Source organism: Phyllostomus hastatus, unplaced genomic scaffold (assembly GCF_019186645.2).
Source record: "Phyllostomus hastatus isolate PE091 unplaced genomic scaffold, TTU_PhHast_1.1 phas_scaffold_1674, whole genome shotgun sequence".
Classification (NCBI taxonomy): domain Eukaryota; kingdom Metazoa; phylum Chordata; class Mammalia; order Chiroptera; family Phyllostomidae; genus Phyllostomus; species Phyllostomus hastatus.
In genome coordinates this window covers 6,283,946-6,308,200 of record NW_025334011.1, presented here as the reverse complement: position 1 = coordinate 6,308,200, position 24,255 = coordinate 6,283,946, and the positions used below count along the sequence as shown (strand labels likewise).

At 41.3% G+C, this 24,255-nt stretch overlaps 1 protein-coding gene across 5 annotated transcripts in view; it reads right to left on the bottom strand.

The window, feature by feature from the left end:
* The window catches only part of FRAS1 (Fraser extracellular matrix complex subunit 1), a 428,720-nt gene that overhangs the window by 42,074 nt on the left and 362,391 nt on the right, over positions 1–24,255 (bottom strand). For 4 of the 5 annotated variants that reach the window (XM_045857864.1, XM_045857867.1, XM_045857865.1 and 1 more), the window contains 10 exons: positions 22,706–22,933; positions 20,045–20,158; positions 17,482–17,632; positions 16,268–16,427; positions 13,968–14,136; positions 12,099–12,345; positions 10,507–10,851; positions 8,782–8,942; positions 8,068–8,215; positions 2,602–2,807 (listed from right to left, as the gene is read on the bottom strand). In XM_045857864.1, the coding sequence (XP_045713820.1) occupies positions 2,602–2,807; positions 8,068–8,215; positions 8,782–8,942; positions 10,507–10,851; positions 12,099–12,345; positions 13,968–14,136; positions 16,268–16,427; positions 17,482–17,632; positions 20,045–20,158; positions 22,706–22,933 (1,929 nt within the window). Of the gene's footprint in view, positions 1–2,601; positions 2,808–8,067; positions 8,216–8,781; positions 8,943–10,506; positions 10,852–12,098; positions 12,346–13,967; positions 14,137–15,821; positions 15,878–16,267; positions 16,428–17,481; positions 17,633–20,044; positions 20,159–22,705; positions 22,934–24,255 lie in introns of those variants that run through there. The other variant, XM_045857868.1, reaches the window with a different exon arrangement.

The window sequence follows — 24,255 nt, the reverse complement described above, 5'->3', positions numbered from 1 at the left end:
GCTTCCTGTTAGGCTTCGGTCACCTTTAAATGCTGCAGAATTCCCAAGTGCGCTGTCAAGTGTTGTCTGTCACATCTGAAAGCTGCTGAGTAATGAAAGTCTCAGAACGTAACCTAAATCCTTATTTGATAGAAAGAAATTGTATTTCTCAAACTGAATATTCTCTACTGAGGACTGTATCCTTGAGAAATGTAAAATAAGGTCACAACACGTCAGAAAACAGGGCAGCCTCCATGGTAGAATCATGTGATAAGTGGGGTTATCTTTAGTTGAACCACTGAAAATCCACTGCACCGCTGTCTCGCACAGGCTGTGTGGGTACAGAGAAGTTTCATTCTCATATGGCCCAATTATGCTACGTGGTAGGAGGACATCCCTGGGAACATTTATACTGGCTTGTTAACCCGTTTTTAATTCTCTGAAGAATGTTCCTTTTTTTCCTACCACATCTTTCTTACAACAGGAATTTCTATCTACAAAGTAGGAATTTAGTGGTAACTCCTCAGGATATCTTTGAAAAAAAAGACAGTCTAGTAAACGATAAGTTCCAGACATATTGCTTAACAAGCCAAGAAAATGAAGATTCCAAAGTGTGCTTATGATTGATGATAGGTAGACTGTCATGTGGGTAACATTCGAACTATTAGACTATATTTCTTCAAAATTTTATTAAATGACATACTGTCTCTTGGATAGGTAGAGAATCCTTTTTTTGAACTTAAAACAAATATAGACATGTAGACTCAAAGATAAAGATTGCATCTGTAGTATTTGTTTTAAACACATGTTTCAACCTGCCACCAGTAAAATTCTCATAAAATACATAACTGAGACAGGGCTCTTCTGAGTCATAAATGTGTAAAAGACTGAGAGTCCCAAAGAAGAAAGCCATCACTTTTTTATTGTTATGAAATGTGAACAGAACAAGAATCTGGAGTGAACTGGGATGGGTAAGGTCTTCTTATGCTAAACTTCAAAAGGACTAATAATAACCCCCAAATCTGATGCATAGGATTATATCAAAATCAAAGACTTCTGTTCAACTAAGAACACCATGGTGAAAGGTAATAGATAAGTGAGAGAAGGGGCACATATATTTATAAAGTCTAAAATGTCTAACTGGTAAGAAATTAATATTTACAATATACAAGAAAGCACAGCAGATTGGTAAAAGAAGACAGCACTATATAAAGAACAAAGAATAAAATAATAAATTTCAGTAAAAAGGAGCTCAATAAGTTAATGAGTGTACAAAATATCATTCATTAGAAAAACAAAATTTAAAACAAGACATAACTTTGACACATTCAATTAGCAAAAAGTCAAAAGACGAGTAAGGCTAAGTGTTGAAGAGGATGTTGGGCTATAGCAATACTAGAATGTACGTATTGCTAGTGACATTCTGGAGAGTATTCTGACACTATTTGTTTTTCCAAATTAAGCCCATGCATGCCCAGCAATTTGGTACAGCAATTTGGCTGCTGGGTATGTATCCAAAGGCATTCCCACTCACGTCAGTGAGCGGACATGTATGAGGCTGTGCACGGCAGCATTATGAGAGGTGGCAGCATGTTGGGAGGTGACTGGAGGCTATTGCTGTGGTTCCTTGCTGTCTGCTGCTGAGCGTGGGTGCTGAACACAGTAGATGCACATCACAGAACAGTAAGCAACAGTCTGGAGCAGCAGATGCAATGTACACATAAATGACATGAATGAGGAAACATATTGTTGAGTAAACACAGTAAAAGTTTGAAAAGATATAGCCCAATGGCAGTTTTATGAAATAAAACTATTTCAAACTAAAAATTAAGCACATAAAACAACAAGCTTTTTTTAAGAACAAATATAAATTAAAAGATACACATTAAGCACAACAGACTGAAGAGCTCTGAGGTAAGGAAGGGCATGTGGCTGGAGAAGAGGGGTGAAATAAAATGAATAAACAAAAATTTTAAAAAGGGCCTTGAACTAACCAATGAAGACTTATGCTTTGAACCAAGGGGTACAACTGACTCAGCTCTCTGCAACTGAGATCCATAAATGGAAAAATGTGATTCTCATTCAATATATATTTTTGACACACACTGAGTCGCAGGCTTTGAGTCTGATGCAACCACACTTAGTGATGAGTTTTTCAGGAGTTCCCATGCACTGTGCATCACTGTTCAAGTCCATCACCAAGAGGATATTCTACCGACTTGAATCTGCTCAGTGTCAGCCTATCTGGTCATGTAAGGATGCGTGTTGCCCCGGGACAGGAGCCCGGGTATTAGAGACCTGCCTGTCCCTCCTTTAGGTAACACTGGTAGATGTCTTCCTCTCTAGTGTTGTTTCAAATGAGTAGGAGCCTCATTCAATTCTGTTAAATTCCAAAAATATTACACATCATCTAAATTTCCCAACTCAAACTGATGTATGTATTTGGTTTTAAGTGGAAGACCAAGAAGACAGGTACATAGAATATATATTACTAAAAATACTATAAATTAATAAGAAACTTCCTAAGATGTTCATACTTCGTCTAAATAACTTCATTCTGGACACATGAAGGCATCAAAGAAGAAGAGAACCTCATCTTTCAGCAACCAGGAATCCACTTACTTTTTCCCCTTTCAGAAACGTAATCCGTGAAGAGTCTGCATTTCTTCTCTCCTCAAAGTCCTCCATGACCTGAGCCGAATGGCTCTGAGTATAGCACCTCACGGACGACTCATAGCTCAGGTCTCCACTCCGAATGATAGGCACGTGCAGAACACCCTCCTTCTCCTTCACGAGGAGCAAATCCTTGGCAAACTGCATGCTGGGCACTGGGGAGGGGGACAGAGGGAAAGATGGAGGCACCGTTAGAGGGAGACACAGGGAGGGGGCCATGGCCCTCTTCAGCCCTCAGCTACCACCTGGAGGGAGGGCTCCAGAAAGGGCCGCTCTAGGCTGGCAAATCATAGGTGGTTAGCCAATTTCAAGACATGGCTGCAGCTCTCAGGACAAGGGAACTGTTTCCACTGGGACTGTGGTTCCAATAAAATAGAATAAATCAATTTCGTACCTGCTTCTGCCCAGCTTCAGCGTATGGGCACCATCGCAAATGCAGACAGGTAATACAAGTAAAGAAATGGGCCATGTGTAAGAAAAGTTTTGATAGAGACTTGAGTACTCAAAAATGCTCACTCCCTTCTAAGGCTACAGTAAGGACAAGAGTGCAAGCCTGCTGGTACGTGGCCATGCACATCGGTCCGGGGCTGGGAAGACAACGGGGAAGAGTCAGTGAGGAGGGCAGAGCAGGCCCTGTGTGGAGGAAGTTGACTTCCAGCTCCTGTCTTTTGTTGGCAGATTTTCCCATTTTCAAACAAAGCAAGATCTCTTGTCTGGATTTTAATGTCCTATCTCCTAAATTTTAAAATAGCAACCAATTAAAATAGGAAAAGGAAACTGCATCTAGGTCAAAACTATTTGGGCCAAACAAAACATACCCATGTGCTAAAATGTCCAGCGGGCCTCTGGTCTGTGACTTCTGCCACCTGTTCTCTTATAACTCCCAAGGCCCCATTTGACTTTAGGGAGGGACCAGAGCCAAATTGTGATAAAAAAAAAAGGCTTGGGAGTAAACAGGCTTGAATATCCATCCCAGCCATGTTACTTATAAGCTGTATGATATACAGGGCAATCTACTTAGATTTTCTGAGCCATGGGTTTTTTCAATGCATAATAAACTGGAAATAATATCTAACTCATAGAATTATCAGGGGTATTGAATTTAACAAGATTATGTGTGCATGATCCTCAATGCAGTGTCTGGCACACAGCAGGCACTCAAATTTTGGTAGGAATTATTATAGTGTGGTTTATATGGCCCCCTATTCCAGGCTTCTCAATGTGAAGGTCATTTGTTCCTCCTTACTTCCTACAACGCCTGCAGTAATGCTCTACATTCAGGTATGTCTCCTTCCGAGACCAACATTTTTTTGATGGCCGGTTATTAATTTCTTAATGAATAACACAAAGAGGCAGTCCCTACACTCATACATTAAATAGTCCTTGGGGCTGCAGGAAGCTGACCCTTCAGCTGCAGACACCCACTTCCTGGCTGTGTCCTGGATATGCCCTGCCACACCTGAAAGGAGGGAACAGAAAGGGTAAGCACCCAAACGTTCTGCCAGGTGATATGTAGAAAGCCCTGTTTGCCCCACTTACCTACTGCTCAGAACTGTTGGAGTTAGCAAAATAAAACAAACCCATGATCTGAGTTAAGCCTAACAGTTATAATTTATTACTATGAAAAACCCAGAAGAAACCTCTTAAGAGAGTACTATTTAAAGGAAAATTAACACCTTTAGCATAAGGTGCTGGACAATTACCATTTAGGGCTCTGCTGTCCAGTAAAATGGTCTGTGCTATTAGAAAAGCGAGTGGCAGTGACATGACCTAGCACAGAAAGACAAGAAGAAAGCTTGTTGCCGAGTAAAAAGCAACACAAGGTAGAAAGCTTTTCTGTTCATGGCAGGTTATCTAATGCTTGGGATTGATTTTTCTTGCTGGCCTGACATATCTAATGCTTGGGATTGATTTTTCTTGCTGGCCTGACAGGCATCAAGTCGGATGAGAGTTAAAAGCTAGAGTGGTTCTCTTTTCATTTTGCTGATTGTTTCCTTTCTGTGCAAAAACTTTTTAATTTGATGTAATCCCATTGGTTTATTTTTTTTTTGTTACCCTTGCCCAAGGAGACATATCAGAAAACATATTGCCACAAGAAATGTCCAAGACTTTACTGCCTATGTTTTCTTTTAGGATATTTATGGCATTGAGTCTTATATTTAATTCTTTAATCCATTTTGACTTTATTCTTGTGTGAGGTATAAGAAGGTGGTCTAATTTCATTTTTTTCATGTATTTGTCCAATTTTCCCAGCACCATTTATTGAATAGATTATCTTTGCCCCATTGTATGTTCTTGCCTCCTTTGTTGAATATTAATTGACCATAAAGATGTAGGTTTATGTTTGGGGTCTCTATTCTGGTCCATTCATCTATATGTCTGTTTTTATGCCAGTACCATGCTGTTTTCATTACTATGTGCTTATAGTATAGTTGATATCAGGTAGCATGATTTCTCCAACTTTGTTCTTCCTTCTCAAGATTGCTGTGGTTATTCAGGGTCCTTTGTGATTGCCTATAAATTTTTGGAATATTTGTTTTAGTTCGGTGAAATACACTATTGTTATCTTAATAGGAATTGCATTGAATCTATAGATTGCTTTGGGTACTATGGACATTTTAATAATGTTAAGTTTTCCTGTCAATGAACACGATGTATGCTTCTACTTATTTGTATCTCCTTCAATGACTTTCTTCAGTGTCCTATAATTTTCTGATATAAGTCTTTTACATCCTTGGCTAAATTTACTCCCAGGTGGGTTTTTTTTTTATGCAATTGTCAATGAGATTGTTTTCTTAAATTTTCTTTCTGTTAGCTCATTACTTTACTGAATTCATTGATTAGTTCAGCACTTTTCGGTGGAATCCTTAGAGTTCTCTATATACAATATCACGTCAACTTCAAGTAATGATAGTTTTAGTTTTTCCTTTCTTCTTTTCTGATTGCTGTGACTAGGATTTCCAGTACTATGTTGATAAAGAGTGGTGAGAGCAGACATCCCTGTCTTGTTTCAGATTTTAAAAGAGATGCTTTTAGTTTTTGCCCATTGAATATGATGTTGGCCGTGGGTTTGTCATATATGGCCTTTGTTAGTTGAGGTATGTTCACTATTCCCACTGAATGGGAGGACACATTAGCCAATGATACATCTGATAAGGGGTTAATAACCAACATTTATAAAGAACTTATAAAATCCAACACCGAAAAAACAAATAATCCAATTTAAAAAAGTGGGTAATGACTTGAATAAACACTTCTCCAAAGAACACATATGGATAGCCAATAGATGTACATAAAGATGCTTAACGTCACCGGTCATCACAAAATGCAAATTAAAACCACAGTGAGATATCACCACACTAATGATAGTCAAAGGACTATCATTAATAAATCAATAAACAACAAGTGGTGTGAGGAGGTGAAGAAAAGAAAATGCACTTTAATGCACCATTGGTTGGGAATGCAGGTTGGTGCAGCCATGTGGAAAACAGAATGGAGTTTCCCCCAAAATTAAAAGTGGAACTGCTTTATGATGCAGTGATTCCACTTCTGGGAATATACCCAAAGGAACCCAAAACACTGATTCAAAAGTCTATATGCACTATTTGTTCATTGCAGCCTTATTTACAATAGTCAAGATTTAGAAGCAATCCAAGTGCTATTAGTAGATGAGTGGTTAAAAAAGTGTTAGTACATTTACACAATGGAATATTACTCAGCCAGAAAAAGGAAGGAAATCTTGCATTTTGTGACAGCATGGAGGGACCCGGAGAGTATTATGCTAAGTGAAATAAGCCAGTCAGTGAAAGACAAATACCTTATGATCTCACTCATATGTGGAACATAATGAACAAAATAAACAAACAAACCAAACAGAAGCAGACATATAGATATAGAGAACAGACCAACAGTTGTTTGAGGAGGAGGGGTTGGGCGGGGCTGGGTGCAAAAAGTGAAGGGATTAAGCAAAAACAAAGAAACTCATAGACAAAATAACAGCACAAGGATTACAAGAGGGAAATGGGGAGGTAGAAGAGGTGAAGGGAGGACACGTGGCAATGGAAGGAGGCTTGATGTTGGGTGGTGAACACACAACACAACACACAGATGATGTGTTGAAGAATTGTATGACCAAAATCTATACAATTTTATTAACCAATGTCACCCCAATAAATTCAATAAAAAGTTTTTAAAAGCTACAGTGGTTCTGTTTGGGTTTTGTGTTGTCAAAGACACTTTTTTTCCCTTTTAACAATGTATTAACCCTACTCCTATCTGCAAATTGAGAAATAGGAATAAAAGGAAGACTTAACTTTCATAGTTTTCATAGTATACCTTTTTTGTCATTTGAGCTTTTACTATATAAATAAATTATTTAAAATAAATGAAAATATTGAAGATCATTCTGCTGGGCTGCCTGTTCCTTTTTTTGGTGACTTTTCATTCACTGTAAGAGTTTAATTGTGCATTCTATGGTCAACTACTGGGGATGCTGATTAGGTCCCTCAGCTTGAGGTAGAAGGTTTGCCTTTATCTTCTCCACCCAACTCCAGAATCTGACAATTCTGAATTTCATCAGTTCTTCCTAAGAAGCAACTTTCCTTTACTGTTCATCCTCACATTACGTAGGTTAGGTCTTCGGTGGCGATTGACATTTTGTTCATATACATAGTGTCTCCTCATACCTGTACACCATTTATAGGATGGCTGGCATTAGTTCTCTAAAACAAAATCACACCACTCTTCTGCTTATAAGTACCTGTTGCTCCCCTCTGCTTGTGAATTCCTTAGGCTAGAACATGAGACCTCTTCAGAACTTGACTCCAACCTGTCTTTCCATTTCATTTCCTTCTATTCACCTCTGACCAGGCTCAAAGCAAAAGTAAGCATCTTACTGCTTTCTAAATATGTGTCTTTCAAAATTGTATACCTTATATACACTGAATCTCTTTATTTGACAAAGCTTTATTTTATTATCCATTAGGTGAACTGCTATCACACCTGAAGATGCAGCTTAAATACCAACTCCTTTGTGAGATCTTCTGTGATTCCGCCACACAACATCACTGTTCAGTTCCATCTGCTCCAACAGTATCGGGTGTACTGCACTGTTAGGTCATTTGTCATGATATATTCTAATTTGAACTTGGAGGAGATAGCCCAGCCAAGGCTTATGTATTTTTTGTATATGTAGCAGAGTGCCAGAAACATGAACAATTATTTCTTTCCCATATTTCTGTGTAAAAGTATGTGCACACATGTGCTGGTGGACACACAGACATATACACATGTACACACACACTCACACACATCTCTTGAATGAGATGTGAATGAGTTCCAATGCCATACACATGGAAGTTAAGAAAAAAACAGAGCTACATTCTGAGCCATCAGCTGGCGTCCCCAATCTCTTACCATCCTGAAACGTGTCATTAATTGCAATGATAGCCTGGAAGGGTTTGGTCAGTTCGGCCCCTTGTGCTGAGCTGAGGAAAACCACAAATGTCTCCAGCCCTTCAATTACCGGATACTGAGTGTCATCCAAGATGGTTAAGGTGCAATCCTAGAAGAGAAGTCAGAATGTTAACTAGGCTTAGTATGGTGGTCACTTTGCAATATATACAAATATTGAATCATTATGTTGTATACCCCCAAATTATATAATGTTATACATCAATTACATCTCAATTAAAATTTTTTTAATTTAAAGAAAATAAAAATTCAAGCAAATCTTACTGAAATGCTGAACATATAACACCCATTTGTTTGGGGGAAATTAGGGCTAAGGCAAGAACTTGCCTTTCTTTGGTGGTCTTAATTTTTTTTAATTCATAAAATTATACTCTTTTTGTTATATGTGCTTGGCTGTTTTGTTTCTAGATATTTACATCAAACAAGTGTGGTTTCTAACCTAAATCTCTGGTGCTGGATATCAGATGCTGAAAATGTCACTGGGAGAGTTTGTAGGCAATCTCTCTAGATTTGTTCTCTTGATTGTATGTTTGTGTTTTTGAAGAAAGGGAAGAGAGCTCTACTGCGAGGGAAGTTTAGCATCTTCCAGAGAGTTTGGACAGCAGACTAGACACAGCATTACCAGACTCACCCTCCCTTCCACCCCTGTATGCTCACCTGCTCAGTGACACCTGGCCTGAATTCAACCTTCCTGGAGCTGGGAATGTAGTCAACCCCTGGAGTGGCAGAAGCTGGATCCGAGGGGCGCGTAGCACACCAGACAGACGTGAAGGTAGAAAGGTCAGTCCCATGGCGGATAACTGGAATCTTCACTGTGCCTGAAGTAAGATCATAGAGATTTCCATGGTCAACCCTGAGCCAGGACATCAGTGGGGCTCTCACACCAACACTTCCTTCACAGCAGCAGCAGCAGTTCAATCCTGCTGGCTTGTCCAATCCAACCTCAGGGATGCTCTGACGGTAGCTACTCCCAGGATGGCTGAGAGGCATCAATACCCATCTACCGACACTAGGATGAAGAGCAGACCTGGAGGAGGGCCTCCTGGAGGCTGCTGGAATGATAGCCCTGGGGGGAAAGTGGTTTTGTGGCTTCACAAAGGAGACAGTTCACCTAAGAACAATGAACTTAAGGGAGGAAGATCCATTGAAAAAATCACAAGCCTATTCAGGGAGAAGAAACTCTGAGACTAGTGCCTCAGGGACGAGTTAGAAAATAGTCAATTAAGAAAGAACCAGCTAGGGGAATCTATGGGGCCTGAAGCTGAATGTTCCTAATTAAATGTTCCTAACTGGTTTGATTTCCCCATTTTATCTGAGTGGTGCACACATCATTACTTAAACCATATGTGCTTATTGCTTATCTCAGGAATGAAGCTCATCTTCTGGTCCACTGTGAAATCATACTCATAGGGTCTTAATGATATACATGTATATTTTTAGCTGTTTTCACAATCAAGGTCGGAGGAAAGCTATATGAAAACCCATCAATCACATTTTTCCAGTCAGAATGCTGTGGGGTGACCTGTAGCCATGGCTGGGCATTTGGTGCATGGGGAAGGAAACAACACACAGTAAAAAGGTCCAGCTTCTGACCCCAGCTCTAGCTGATTAACAACTTGATCTTTGATGATTTATTTAACCACTCTGGGTCTCCACTTTCTCTCCTCTATAATGTTACCTTCTCTATGGAAGATTAAATGAGAATGCATGAAATGCACATCGTGTGGTACCTGGCATTCGGTAAGTGCTCAAAAATATCAGTTCCCACCACCCTTCAAAATATCACCTTCAAAGAGGTGAAAGGTCTTGTCAAGTGGGTCCATCCGATCAGTAGATACTCCTCACAGCTGCTGCCCCTTCTAGTGGGATGTCTGCCAGCAGCATGAGAAGGACTCTGGTGGATCCAGGACAGGAAAGAAATCTGGGTGGAAGAAATCTGCTCCCTGGCTGCTTTGGGCTATTATAGGAATGAGACAGTTCCATTTGTGAAGACACTAACAATTTAGAATTTGTTTTAGCAGCTAGCAGTGTACTTAATAATATACCTCCATTCTCAATAGATCACATTCCCCTCCTATACAAGTCAAAATGCTTAGCACCATGCTTTCCCTCTGGACCACAGAAGTCAGCTAATGAAGCCAAAAGCCAGATCCCTCCCTGCCATCAGTAACCAGAGCAAGAATTGTGAATGAAACTCCCTATTCTTTACATCCTTCCATTCTTGGTTGCAATGCCTAGCATCGTATAATGACTCGACCAACCATGGTGTCAGTAAGGAATGGCATTCTCAATGTCTTAAGGACATTCTCAAACCTAAAAGGAAATCATTCAAGAAAGGGATCAAGAGATGGGTGATGGAACCCTTGGGATGCTCTTCATTACCTGCATCCTCACTAACAGTGAAAGCCGTGTTGCCCAGGGACACAGTGGAGGCATCGTTGGGACCACTGATGAGCACCTTGGCCGATGACACCCTTCCAACGCGGGCATTGTCAGAAGCACCTGCCAGGGCAATCTCAAACTCTTCTTCCTCTTCATACTCGCTGTCATCAATGAGCATGATGTCACAGGTGGACATGGTGATCCCAGGCCTGAATATCACACGACTGTCAGCAGACTTCCCTCTTGATTTAAAGTCAGAACCCGATTCTAGAGCATAGAGGCTGCTTCCCATAGCTGACTTAGGGATGGTGTAGCAAATCACAGAGACACTGCTGCTGGAGTCCCCTGAAAGACAAAATGGCAAGGAAACCAAAGCATCTGAATGAGCACTTTTCAAGTTTTAAAATCTCTGATAAATTAGTGCCCTTGGTTCCCTCTGACATATTCCCTCACTACTTGTGTTCACACTCTGACATGAAACCTTCCTGCATTGCAGTCTCTTTTGAGCTTACCGTATAAGCTACTTGAGGTTGTAATATATCCCAGCTACTTCACCAAACAACTTAAAATGAATTTCCTATTCTGTGAATTTTGTGCTCTGTTAAATTCACAAGACTCATTGCCCACCATCTAAGACCACAGCGGGTGGAAAGATAAGAGATATATTTGGTACTTTAAGAAGCAAAGTAATTGTGTCCCCAAGGTAGTGCTATGAGCACAGTTTACTGCTTTTCTGAATAAACTTCTGTACTTTAATGACTAGGGAAAAACAAGCTTGTTTTTTAAAAAGAAAGGCAAAACAAAACCCACCTCTCTGTTACATGACTTTACTTATTGGTGCTGCCACTGCCCTGGATGACAGCTGTTCTGGGCCCAATTTGCCAGTCCTGAGCAGTCGATGGGGCCTTGCCCATTTCCCAAGGGGTGCCAGCAAGGGCCTGCAGTGTCTATCGTGTTTGTCACACTAATACCCAGTCAGCAGCTTCAATGAAAAACCTGACATCATCACTTATAAGCATTGTGTGGCTCTGAATGAAGGTTTAGTTTCCTGAGTTTTAAAGTCTCAATATTGCATAATCATAAATCCATAAGGTCTTTGATTTGATTTTCAGCTCCTCAAGAATTGACCTTTAGTACATACACACAGTGTGTATTTCTCATCTGAGCTCTATACGTGACATTTATGCAAGGAAATCTTTAAACACATTTACTGTCTTTTAAGAACTAAGATGGGAAGTCAGTTCTTGCAAATTGTAATTTCCATTCTTGACCAGGGCTCTAAATATTTTATGGATTGGGTGATTGATTAAGAATCCCAAGTACATGAATATTTGCAAGACCAAATATAAAATCTTCTAGCCCCATTAAAGAATAATGGGGGTGCTAACAGCCTCCACTAACAAAAGAAGCCTTCTGGTAGTACTCACTAAGTAGGATCTTTATTAGAGTTGTGCTGTGGACTTAAATGAGTTAACACATTTAAAGTACTTAGACATACATGTTAATATGGTACATGAGCACTTGCTACATAAAAGGGACTCGATAAACCAAAGCTATTCTATAGCTCCTTGTCACCTTTGGCGCCAACAGACCTTTTCTTTCAATAGGTGCAAATAGAAAACCAGCACTCTCGTTGACCCGGTAGGTCTTCTTATCAAACTCTAATGTGGGTTCATCCTCAGTGTCATTGATAATGACCTTCGCCTGGGTGAACTCCCCTAGTAGGGCATATGCTGGCATGCTGAGCTCCACGGTGAAACTTTCAACATTCTCAAACACATCATCATCGTTGATGACAATGGTGCAGGATTTGGTGTCCTCTCGCTCATCAAACTGCACCTGTCACAAAGTTTGAATTCAGAAAAAGTTATACTGTGAATAAGCCAGACAAAATTTTAACTTTACATTTGACTAGATCCTTTGCCAATAGGATGGGCCAGATCTACAATGTGAATATATTAGCCTGGTACAAAAGAGGGTGAAATGATTTTATGTGCATATAACTGTGAACTTACAAGGATTTATTGTAGTTTTACTTTGTCTAAAAATAAGAGGAAGATAAAACCTCCAAATGGAAACAGGGCTACAGATTTTTTCAAAATTGAAAGGGCAGGAAATGGGCCTGGAATGCACTTTGTGTAAACAAGACAAGTGAAACGTGTAAAAATAGTCATAAACCTCTAGAAAACACGTAATTTTCATCAACAGAAATTACAATCTAATCAGCTAATCAAATTTGTACTAAGCTCCACATTTCAAAACACTCCCAACTAAACAAAACACTCCACAGATCTCTGTTTAGGATCTAGAACACACTCCCTTTTCTCTTTCTTTGAAAAACAGGAGTGCATGCCTCTTTTTATCATTTTGTCAAAAGACTCTTTAGCCTATCTCTTCTTTTCTAATTCCTCATTTAAATTTGGCATGGGAGGGCTTTGCTGAGCCCATCTGAAATGCCTCAGAGAGAGACCACTCCTCTTTATGATTTCTGTTGTTTATGTTCCCGCAGGAATCATGAAATTACTTTGAAAAAAAAAAAAACAAAACGTTTAATGAAGACCTAACAAGAGCCAGGCATCGTGCCACACATAAAAGATGACACACACAGGCTTTCTGCCATAAAGCATTTACCGTTTCAGCCCCCTCCTTTCTCTCTGGCTCTCGTTCTCTCCTTTTTCTCTCTCTCACTCACATCTTAGCACTAATTACCACCACTGCTGTATGGGGACTACAGAGTTTTTTCTCTACCCCAGAACCCCTCTCTGTACTCCCTACCAGCATATGTAGCTGTCCGCTGATTGTTTCTAAGGCAACTCATACTCAACATGCTCGAAGCAAAGTCAAGATCATGGCCTCACCAAACCTACGCTTCGCATGGTGTCCCTTCCTAGCAAGGGCATCACCACCCATTTTTCCCTTCTGCCCCACACTCTCGCACACTGCTACATCCTATCAGTTGCTAGCACACTCATCTGTTAAATCATCCACTTATCTCCTTATAATTGTACTTCTTCACTCTATAATTGCAGCTTGAGCTCCCATCATCTCTCTCCTAGCCCATCCAAGAGCTTCCCAACTGGTCTCCACACACTCTCTCTTCTCTCCCTTCAAGTAAAGAAGGTGGAGAAAAAAGGTTAGGACACCAAAGGTCAAATGTAGAACATGATGCTTTGGAGACTGTGCTTTTTGGGGGTGTGGTTAGGTCATGAATCAAAATGTAAAGACTGAGAAGCTGGACACCACTTCAGCTTTGACAGTATTGTGTCAATGGAGATTAGGTAGACTGTAGAGAACAAAGTATTATGGGAAAGGAACACAGGACAATTATTTGAGAAAAGAAGCCAGTGACAAGGGAGGTGGGATAGAAAGAAGTGGGAAGGTGCCACAGTAGCTTACAACCACATCACAGATCTTGCAGGCAGTTCAGGACTCAGAGGCGTCTCCCCCTGCTCCCCACCTACCTGGCCAGCATACTCCATGTAGTCCTGCTGCCCAGGTTGGGAGCCGAGCCTGGAGCTGGAGCTGGCGGTGCCTTGCTCTGTGCGACACAGGACGATGGCGTATTGGTTGAGGTTCCCAGTCCTCTGCACTGTGACACTGACAGACCCCGCCTTCTCACTGACATTGTAGCTAGAAACACATAAAAAGGTAGTCTCTGAAATCCTGCCCCTGAGCACAGAGTCTCTTCTGGTTGGTTAATGGTGTCGGGCATTTCAGAGAAGAGGGAGTTTGATTGCTATAAGCTGGGTTGTAAACTGAGACGCGTTCACCTGGGGCAGGCACAGTACCAAGTGACCAAGGAAGCTGTGGATGCAGAATGGTACCTGCCTTGTTTCCAGAGAGAGTAGAAAGTCATTTAGAAGATGGCAGCACAGAAGAGCTATGAACTTTGTATTTCAGAACATGGAGAAATTACAAAAAGACTCTTCCTAGTGTGGTAGAGTGATCAGACTAGGTCAGTGGGTTCCTAGGGAAAATGCTGCTTGGGAGCAGTGACTTAGCTCAGCTGGGCCTGACTGGATCAGTGCTCCAGGATCTGAGCTGTGTGTACGGCATGTGGCAGAGGCGGGACAGTGCCAGAGGTAAGAAATGAGAAGTGGGCCTAGGTAACAAAGCTGATTAGACAAATGGAGCTTTGTGACAGTGGGGGAGGTGACAGGGTGCTAGGGACTAAATGTTGAAATCCTAACCCCCAAAGTGATTACATTAGGAGGTGGGCCTTTTGGGACGTGATTAGGTCATAAGGGTAGACCCTTTATAAATGGGATTAGTGCCCTTATAAAGAGACCCCAGAGGGGTCTCTCATCCTTCTCTCATATAAGGTAACAGTGAAAAGACAACAGTCTATGAATCAGAAAGTGAGCTGGCACCAGACACCTAATCTGCTGGCCCCCTCATCTTGGACTTCCCAGCCTCTAGAACTGTGGGAAATAAATGCTTGTTGTTCACACGCCACACACACTATGGCATTCCATTATAGCAGCCGGGATGGACCAAGACACAGAGCTTAGTTTGCTGCTAGGAATTTGTATTGCTTTTGAAAAATAGGAGGCAAACTATGCATGTGCTATTTATTCATAACAAGTATCTAGTGAGTGGTGGGTCAGATGGGCTTTGCTTTTCATCACTGAGGACGGGATTGGACCCAGAATAGTGTCTTGTTGCAGTGAGGGTGGCAGGCACAGCACCTCTGTGGGTTAGTCACTGGTGGCTTTGGGGGCCCTCTACAGTGTTCAGTCCATTAGACACTAGGGGGTTTCCAGCACACGCGATCAGTTTTATTCAGTTAACTTTGAAGGAGCTAAAACAAAAAGTAAATAACAGAGGTATTTACCTCTTTATTCAATTCATTTAATAAAAGAGGTAAAAACATTACACACATCAAAGTTGATCCTAATTTTCCAGTAATTTTCCAAGTGTGTGTGAGTAAGAATAGAATAGCCTACATCCGGGGCACATGAAATCAACTTTGTATGTTTTCCCTTTCTCCCCACCTCCTCAAGTTCCAGTGAGTCTAAAATGTAGATTTAAAGAATTCTTCCTCCCACAAAAATTATAATCCTAGTTACAAATTAACCTATAAAACCAGCACTGTGCTTGCCCCCCTTGATCAGTTGGTGCCTCTCTGGTTGTCTCTCAACTCGCCAACAGACTATGGAAGCGTCTTAAATTGCTGTCTGCATTGAGCTATGAAAATGTCCCTAAAGACATACGATCCCATGAATACCAAAAACCTAGGGGGAGAATATGAGCATGAGAACAGGTAGGATGTGGATGGAAGGCAAAGATGTTGTTCTTGGGGTCTGTGATTATTTGCAGAACTTGAAGGTACATTTTCTCCCTATTGCTTCTACTGGATTATCTTCTCAGACTGGAAGACAAAAGCAAAAATACTGTAGGAGAGGCAGTAAAGCACAATGGTGAAGATCACTGGGCTTAAATCCTGGTTTTCCCGCTGATTAGCTGTGTGACTTTGGGAAAGTTACTTCACCTCTTTCTGTCTCTGTTGCTTTGTTGTTGCAGGGGCAGCAATAGTGTTCACCTCACATTGCAAGCATCAAACAGGGTGATGTAGGTCAAGTGCCTAGTACAGTGGCTGGTACATAGAGTATTCAGGAAATACGTGGAACAATCATTATTTTCATTACTGTTATCAGCACCACCATCATCAGATAACTACAGCAGACCCACAGGGTGCTTCCTCCCAACTCCTCGGTTTGCCTGATTCACTTCTCAAGAAGAACAAAGATTACAGTTGTACCTGGTATGTTTAAAGCTGATGAGGGACCACTGGATATGGAAGACATTGTCGCTGACCACATTGGGTTTACTGTCTTTCACTAGAAACTGAAAACTATCCATCATCTCGTGGATCTTCTCCTCATGCAACACGTAACGAATCAACCCCAAGTTCACATCCTCTGTGAGAAAAAAGACACAGGGAATTAACCCAGGGTTGTAAAAACAGCCTTATAGGTACCCCACTGACACACCCATTTTATTCTTCTAATGGATCATAGAGAGAACGTGTGGTCTCAAGAACAAATAAATGTTTCTGCCGGATGTAAAAATAAGATCCTATAGCTCTGTGTGACAAAAGACCGTCTTTATGTACAGGAAATATCCTATGCTGTTGAAAAATGAGAATTCCAGGGTTTTGGCAAAAAAATGTTTTAATAAATATCTACAGAAAGTTAGAGGCAAGTCTGAGATCTAATGGAGAAAAGTCTTTGACCACTTCCTCTGTGTATATATGCTAATATCTATACCACTCCCTTCTCAATAAGGCTCTTTGGAAGACAAGAAAAGCTAAGGTTGGATTAAAACAGCGCCCACACAAGGCACAGATAACACAGCCTAGGAGAGCCCACGAGACTGAGGACAGCGAGGAAAAGGAAATATAGCATGTGACTTGTAACATGCAGTTTCTCAGTAACTGCCTCCAGTCAGGTCCCTCCTCAGAAGATGGCTAGAAGACTACAGAAAGCTTCTGAGAATCTAAAATGCAACATGGTTTGTTTGATATGATTAAAAACAGGAAAACATTTCTATTGAGGAATCCACCCATGTTGATTGAAAAAATCAACACGGACTTAAAAAAAAATCCATAACCCTTAAAGAACCAAAAATAAACCATACAGGATCACAGACCTTTCAGAAAGGTGGTTGTTTTTAAAGGAAACCAAGCAGTATCATATGATCCCTTCCAGAAAATCTGGCCCAAAACTAAAGTAATTTGGGAGCTGAGGAAGATTGGTAAAGATAATTTTTTTTGGCAGGGGCCATAATTCAGAACTACAGGAAAAAATCAGAGAAGTAAAATCCCAAAGTTGGATGGTTAAACACTTAAAGACCTCTTTGTCTGCAAGTAGGTAATGTGGGGAGGAGAAACCAGCAGTGGTTGTAGGATCAGAGAGGCAGGGAGAGTAGTGGTAGAACAGATTCCTCCCATTTCCTGGGTCTGGGAGTCCCTACCCTGCGTGAAAGTCACAGCCACTCTGCCGGGCTGCAGCTTGTGCTCCATGTGGCCATGCTGGGGGCCCCTTGTGATCTCGTAGACCAGCTGCAGGTCCTCCGTGTCCGGGTCCATGGTCAGCAGTTCCTTCTTGGTGATCAGGTTGGTTGCCTGGAATAGAAACACATTAAATGTAATTCCTGAGGTGGGAATAAAGCAAGAACAAGACCCTGTGACTCAGATTTAATTCAGTTCAACAATGATTTACTGAGTGCATTTACTGAATGGAAAACTCTGTCAGTACTGAAGAGGCTATGAGGATAAAAACCACCCAGACTCTGACCTTGACGTGTTCACACTTTATTGGAAAAGAAAGGCTGATAAGCAAGGTAGTTGCAAGGCAAGAGCTATATTGGGAAATACAAAAAGAGTGCTATACACTTTTTGGAAGCAGGAGAGATTAATTCCATCTGAACTGCGGAAGGAAGGATTTGCTATGGTGGAATTTGAGTTTGGCCTTTAAAGAAGGTTGGGACTGTTAAAGAATGATACCATACAGGAAAGATGGCACTACGTACCTTATAGGAGCCAGCTGCAGTGCTGGCAATTAAGATAAATATGATGCCCTAATTTTGCCCAAATATACTGTCTGTATTTTAACTCAATGAACAAATATTGAATGACAGCAGAGGTTTGAAAGAGAAAAGGGGTGGTCAGTAGTGTTAAGTATTACTGATACTAGCTCTAGTAGTAAAGTAATGACATATTACTGACCTTTAAACTTGGCAAAATAGAGGTCAGTATGACTTTGACAAGAGTTCGTCCCTGCAGAAGGGTAGGGGTGGGAAGTAGAAAACTGATTGTGGAGTGCTAAGAAAACCAGGAAGGTTCTGAACATGGGAAAAAATAAAATAGGGCAAAAGGTTTGTACTAATTTTGTTTCATATGTTTTAAAAATTCCAATTAGGTCCATGGAAAGTTATAGCAAAACAGCCACATACACAGGTAAACCTTCTTTTATTGTGCTTCACAGATGTGTCTTTTAAAAATGAAAGACAACACCTTCCACCAGCAGGTCTCTGCTGGAAGATGATGACTCTCTTTCCTGTGACACTCGCATTATTGCGGTGGTCTACAGCTGAACCCACAGACCTCTGAGGTGTGCTTGAACAGCCTAATCAGCTCCACGGACATGAGAAAATCCATATCTTAGGGGGAATACCACAGGCAAAAGAAAGGAACCAGTTCCCAAACTGAACTGAAGAACTCCGTGTGTTTGGGTAGGGACAGGGATTTACTGCTAGACATGTCACCAGGGGAGATTACGGCATATTTTATAATGACCAAATTGGAATTTAGGAGAAGGAGAAAGAAATTTCTAAAGTATCCCTCTGAGGACACCTACACAAATACTTCCTTCCCATCCATGGCATATTCCAGGTGTTTCCCCAAATCCATCCTTCTCTGCTTCTAGTTAACAGACTTTTAGCTGAGCACCTGAGTGTCCAGCTAGAGACCCCATTTCCCAGCCTCCCATGTGACAGATGGGCCCCTGTGACCAATTTCACCAAACTGATATGAGTGCAAGAAGTGTGTTTAATTTCTGTATCACTTGCTTGAAATATATTCCTTGCTCTCTACTTTTCTGTTTTCCTCTTCTCGTGGACTAGAACACTGATAAATAGCTGAAGAGATTTGGCTATGATCAACAGCAACAAGCCAATGATGGCAGAACAAGACAGAAAGAATCTGCATCTCTGAATCATCACGTAGGACTCTAGAATTCAACCCTATATGTGAAGGAAAGAAAGCATTGGGCTTGCCAAAAAGTTTGCTTGTGTTTTTCGGTAAGATGGCTCTAGTAGTGCTTAGTTGTCTTTAAGTTCATTCGGAACAATTTTGTTACATTGTATTGTGACAACTGTCATTATCAGATGCATTTAAAAAACTTATTAGAATTGTTAAATTTTTGTATAGTCATTTTAATATTGAAGATGGAAGAAAATACATAATATTTTCAGCATATTATGCTTTATTATTTCAAGAAAAGTAAAAAGGCAACTGAAATGCTAAAAAAGATTGCAGTGTATGGAGAAGATGCTGTGACTTATCAAACATGTCAGAAGTGATTTGTGAAGTTTCTTGCTCTAGATTTTTTGCTGGACAGTGCTCCATGGTTGAGTAGACCAATTGAAGTGGATAGCAATTGAGACATTAATTGAGAACAGTCAACATTATGCCACATGGGAAATAGCCGACATATTCAAAGTATCCAAATCAATATAATCATAGGTAAAAATGAAAAATGTGTCTTGTATTTTATGGAAAAAACTAAACAGACTTTTTGGCCAACCCACTTATTGCTATTTTGTTTAAACTACTATCTTTGGGGAGTCATTTTATAAGAACATGTTGAACTATACATAGTCCTGATCAAACCCATGAGGGTCTCTAGCCTTAGGAATATCAGCTCACTTAAGAATGAATGTGACTTGAACTGGAGTTCTATTCATAAATTATCTTCACAACCAAGGCCATTGCCTCAGCTGGTTAGTGTGAAGGTGGCAGATGGACAGGCCTTACCTTGCCATCCATATACTCCAGCCACTGGAGCCCCAGGTTGGTAACAATTCTAGGGGTGCCATCATCTACTGGGAGGATGTCCACTTGGAACTGCTGAGGTGCTGCTGTCATAATCTGTGGGGGAAATAAAAAAAAATTAAAAATCCCTCGTCATTCATGGACATCTGAAATGTGTCAGGTCCAGAAGCCCTGAAATCAGCTGACACTTCAGTACTGGCAACTGAGCTGGTTTCCATCACTTAACACCGTTGGCATGAGGCTTGAGGGAGAATACCGACTGATAAGGGGAATGACATGAGAAGAAAGGCAAGAAACAAGTGGTGCTCTCGTTGGAATTTCACCTGCTGTGGAGGCTGGCTTTTACACACCTATGCATTCTTTAGTGAGTTCAATATTACCCTGAGGTGAAACAATAAACAAAACATTTTCCTTCCAGTAACTCCTGTTAAAATTTTCCTGAGAGGCAGACCAAAACCATCATTAAAATGTTAAAGTCAAAGTCTCTGGGTGGAACTCTGCCAGACTTAAAAAAAGGTTTTCATGGGAAGAAATGTTCTCTTTTCCTTTTTGAGAGAGAACTATCCAGATAGTGTAAAGGGGTAGAAGAAATTAAAAGTAAAAGCATTTGTGGAAATAGTGAAGAGAAATTTTGGTTCATAGTTTCATTCCCACACAGACAGACAGACAGACAGACAGACACACACACACACACACACACACACACACATCTGTGGTGAGTGTGACCCTGCATTTCACCGTTTCTGTGGGGGAGAAGGCAGGCTGTAGATGCTGACTTTTCAATCTGCTGCAACCCCATCTTCTGAGTAATTTACGTTTTTAAAATAACATGGTCCCTCTGGAGACCTGCTGTGACCTTTTATGTTTATCAGAGAGGTATCACTCCTGCTGATTTATTCTGAAATCTTTTCTCTTCTGAAAGTCACACTAACTGGGGAGCAGCTACAGTTTGGGAGAGAGAAGAAAGCGAAAGTGGTGAGCTGCCAGGTGGTGCTGCTGTGTAGACACGGAAGGGGAGGGAAATCCGGAGAGCCGCCCCACCCACAGTTTGCCCACCTAGGGGTGACCTTCTCACAGGCTTCTGTCTCTAAAGGATGCAGAAAGAACTTTCTTCCACAAAAGAAACTTTCCCCTTCTTCATCAAAGTATGAGAGGAATGTTGCAGGACAAAGAAGCTGACCCTTTTGTAATTCTGGAAGCAAGGTAGCTGTGATTATGTAGCTGGCTAAAACTGCTTCTGCAGAGTCAGAAACAGATGCCTGAGATGTAGGAGTGTCCACGCCTACCTGTCACTAGAGCTGCAGTTATTCCCCGGGCAGGGTTATGGGACTGCAGGAGACCTGGCTAAGGAACGTCAGAATGAGGAAAAATAGCAGGGAAGGTAGTGGAAGGGCTCTCTTAATGTTTCTTCCAGACGCCTGGATATTCGAAGGGGACAATTCTCATTAGGAAGTAAAATCTTGATGGCTGCATGACCTCCAAAGACAAGTCTTTACCTGTTTCACATGCTGGTCCTAAAATGGCAGCACTGAGCATGATGACAGCCCCAGCTGATGGGTGTGTCCTCTGTATGGCACTGGGCTAAGTGCTTTCTGTACACCGCAAAGGTAGGGATCATCCCCATTTACAGATAGGGAAGTTGAGGCTTACAAAGGTTAAATGACTTACAAAGTGACAGAGCTAGAATTTAAATCAGTGTCTTTTGGATGTAAAAGCCATATTTTTTTGTTTTCTTAGAGAGAGAGGGGAAGAGAGAGAGAAAGAGAGGAAGAGAAAGAAAGAGGGAGAGAGAAAAAAAAACATTGATGTGAGAGAGAAACATTGACTGGTTGCCTGATATGCACCCCAACCAGGCACTGAACCCGCAACCCAGGCATGTGCCCTGACTGGGAATTGAACTCGCAACCTTTAGGTTTATGGGATGACATTCCAACCAACTGAGCCATACTGGCCAGGTCAAGCTACACTATATATTTTTAATTTTATAATTTTTTTAGAGAAAGGAGAAGAAGGGGGAAAGAGAGGGCAAAAAACATTGATGTAAGAGAAACACTGATAGGCTGCTTCTCATATGCTCCCCAACTGGGTCAAAAGCAGCAACCTAAGCATGTGCCCTGACCTGGAAATCAAACCAGGGACCTTTTGCTTTGTAGGATGAAGCCCAATCAACTGAGCCACACGGGTCAAGCCATGCTCTTAACCACTGTTAGCTCTCCATTAGATTGAGAAACTTTGGCTGATTGAGGGGACATATAAAAGAAAAAGACAATCTAAAGCACTATGAAATTACTGAAAAAAAAAACCCAGATGAAAGAAAAATTAAAGGACTAAAGAATGGGTAAAGGGAAAGGAGGAATAATCAGAATATTAATAGTAACTACCAACTTCTATTGAAAGTGTTCATGATTTGCCAACAGTGCTAAATACTTTGTGTGGATTACATCTTTGATCCCTAGTCTAATTGAAGCTGGTGATTGTTATTGTACCCATTTTACAGATGAAAATATCTGCTCAAGGCCAGTTCATAAATGATGGAACAAGAACTCAAACAAGGCTACCCTTGGCCTTAAAATGCCATGTTCTGCCCCTGGACAACCTCTGGAATGCTTTGCTGTGCCTCCCTTTCCACTGTTTTCACCTCACCTCTTTCCCGCCTTCTTCAATAACAAAGAAGGGATTCGTCCCATCAGCAACAGTGAAGGTGAACCGGTCTTTGAGGGAGTTGCTGCCATCGTGGCTGTAGCTGACCCGGTTCTGGTAGACGTCTTCCATGGTGAAGGTGGAGGTGTGCTGGAATTGCTGCCCATTGGTGGTTCGCTCGATAGCGCCGTGACGTGGGGGCTGCACAATGGTGAATGTGACAGACTCAGCCTGTCGAGGAGGTAAAGCACAAGAGCAGAGGGAAATTCTTAAGAGAAACCAGATGTGTCCATGATGGCCAATAGGTGGTCAAGTATAGCCAAGCCTAAAGACCTTTATAAAATGAGGACTGTATTTTCATTATAGATACCAAAAATAAAGCTATGGAGAACAATTATACTGGTTCCTATAACTGAACTTATATCCTGGTGTCTTCAGTTGTAAGACTAAAACATTTAAATTTATCCTTTGGGGGTCAGAGAGGAAAACCTGAATCCTTAACCTCTCCCAGGATGATAGGAACTAGACCTTTTAATATTATGTATTTCCTTTCTAACCATTTCCCCCCACTTTCCCAAAACTCTTATACACAGAATCCCATATGCATAAGAAGTTTACTTCCCATTTCTAATCACTGCTTCTAGGGTGACACACAGAAGCAAAAATAAAAAGGCAGAAAACCGCACTGAAGACTTTCCAATGGTTTCTTACCAACGTAGAACAAAATGAAAAGGCCTGACCTGGGCCAACAAGGCCCTTTGTGACCTGGTCCCAGGCCTCCTCTCTGGGCCCACTCTTCCCCTCTCCTGCTTGTTCACTGGGTCCCACCCTCTTGGCCTCTTGTTGTAAATCAAAAGTTTCTAAGTACATTTGACCACAGGGCCTTTGCACTTCAGGCTCTTCTGCACAGAGAGATGCTCCCAGATGACTGCACTGCTTGCTCTTCTACATCATGACATCTCTGCTCCTCAGAGAAGGCTTGCCTGACCACACTGCTTGAAACATTACACCCACCAGCCCTGGCTGGGTAGCTCAGCTAGTTAGAGCATCATGCCCATACACCAAGGTTGTGGGTTCAATCCCCAGTCGGAACACATACAAGAATTAATCAATGAATGCATGTAAGTGGAACAACAAATTGAGGTTTCTATCTCCCTTCCTTCTTTTCTCTCTCTCTTAAAAAAAAAAAAGAAGAAATAATCTCTATCTCCTTTATCTTGCTTTCATTTTATTCAGAGCACTTATATTATCTGACGTGATATTATATGTTCTTTCTTTATTGTCTGTCCCCCTAACCAAAGGTTGAAAACTCCCTAAGGCTGGAATTAGATGTGTTTTGTTCACAGCTGTCTTTTCCATGTAGGGCAGAGCCCAGCACTGGAAGGGGATCAGTATTTGCTGAAAGAGTGAGCAAATGAATGAATGAGCACTGGCACAGGGCACAGTGCATGCAGGACTAATTAATAAGTGCTGTGGTACTCTTTAATGGGGACTAAACCACACCAGGAGATCACACCCCTTCATCTGAAGCATCATGAGAATGACAGTTCTGG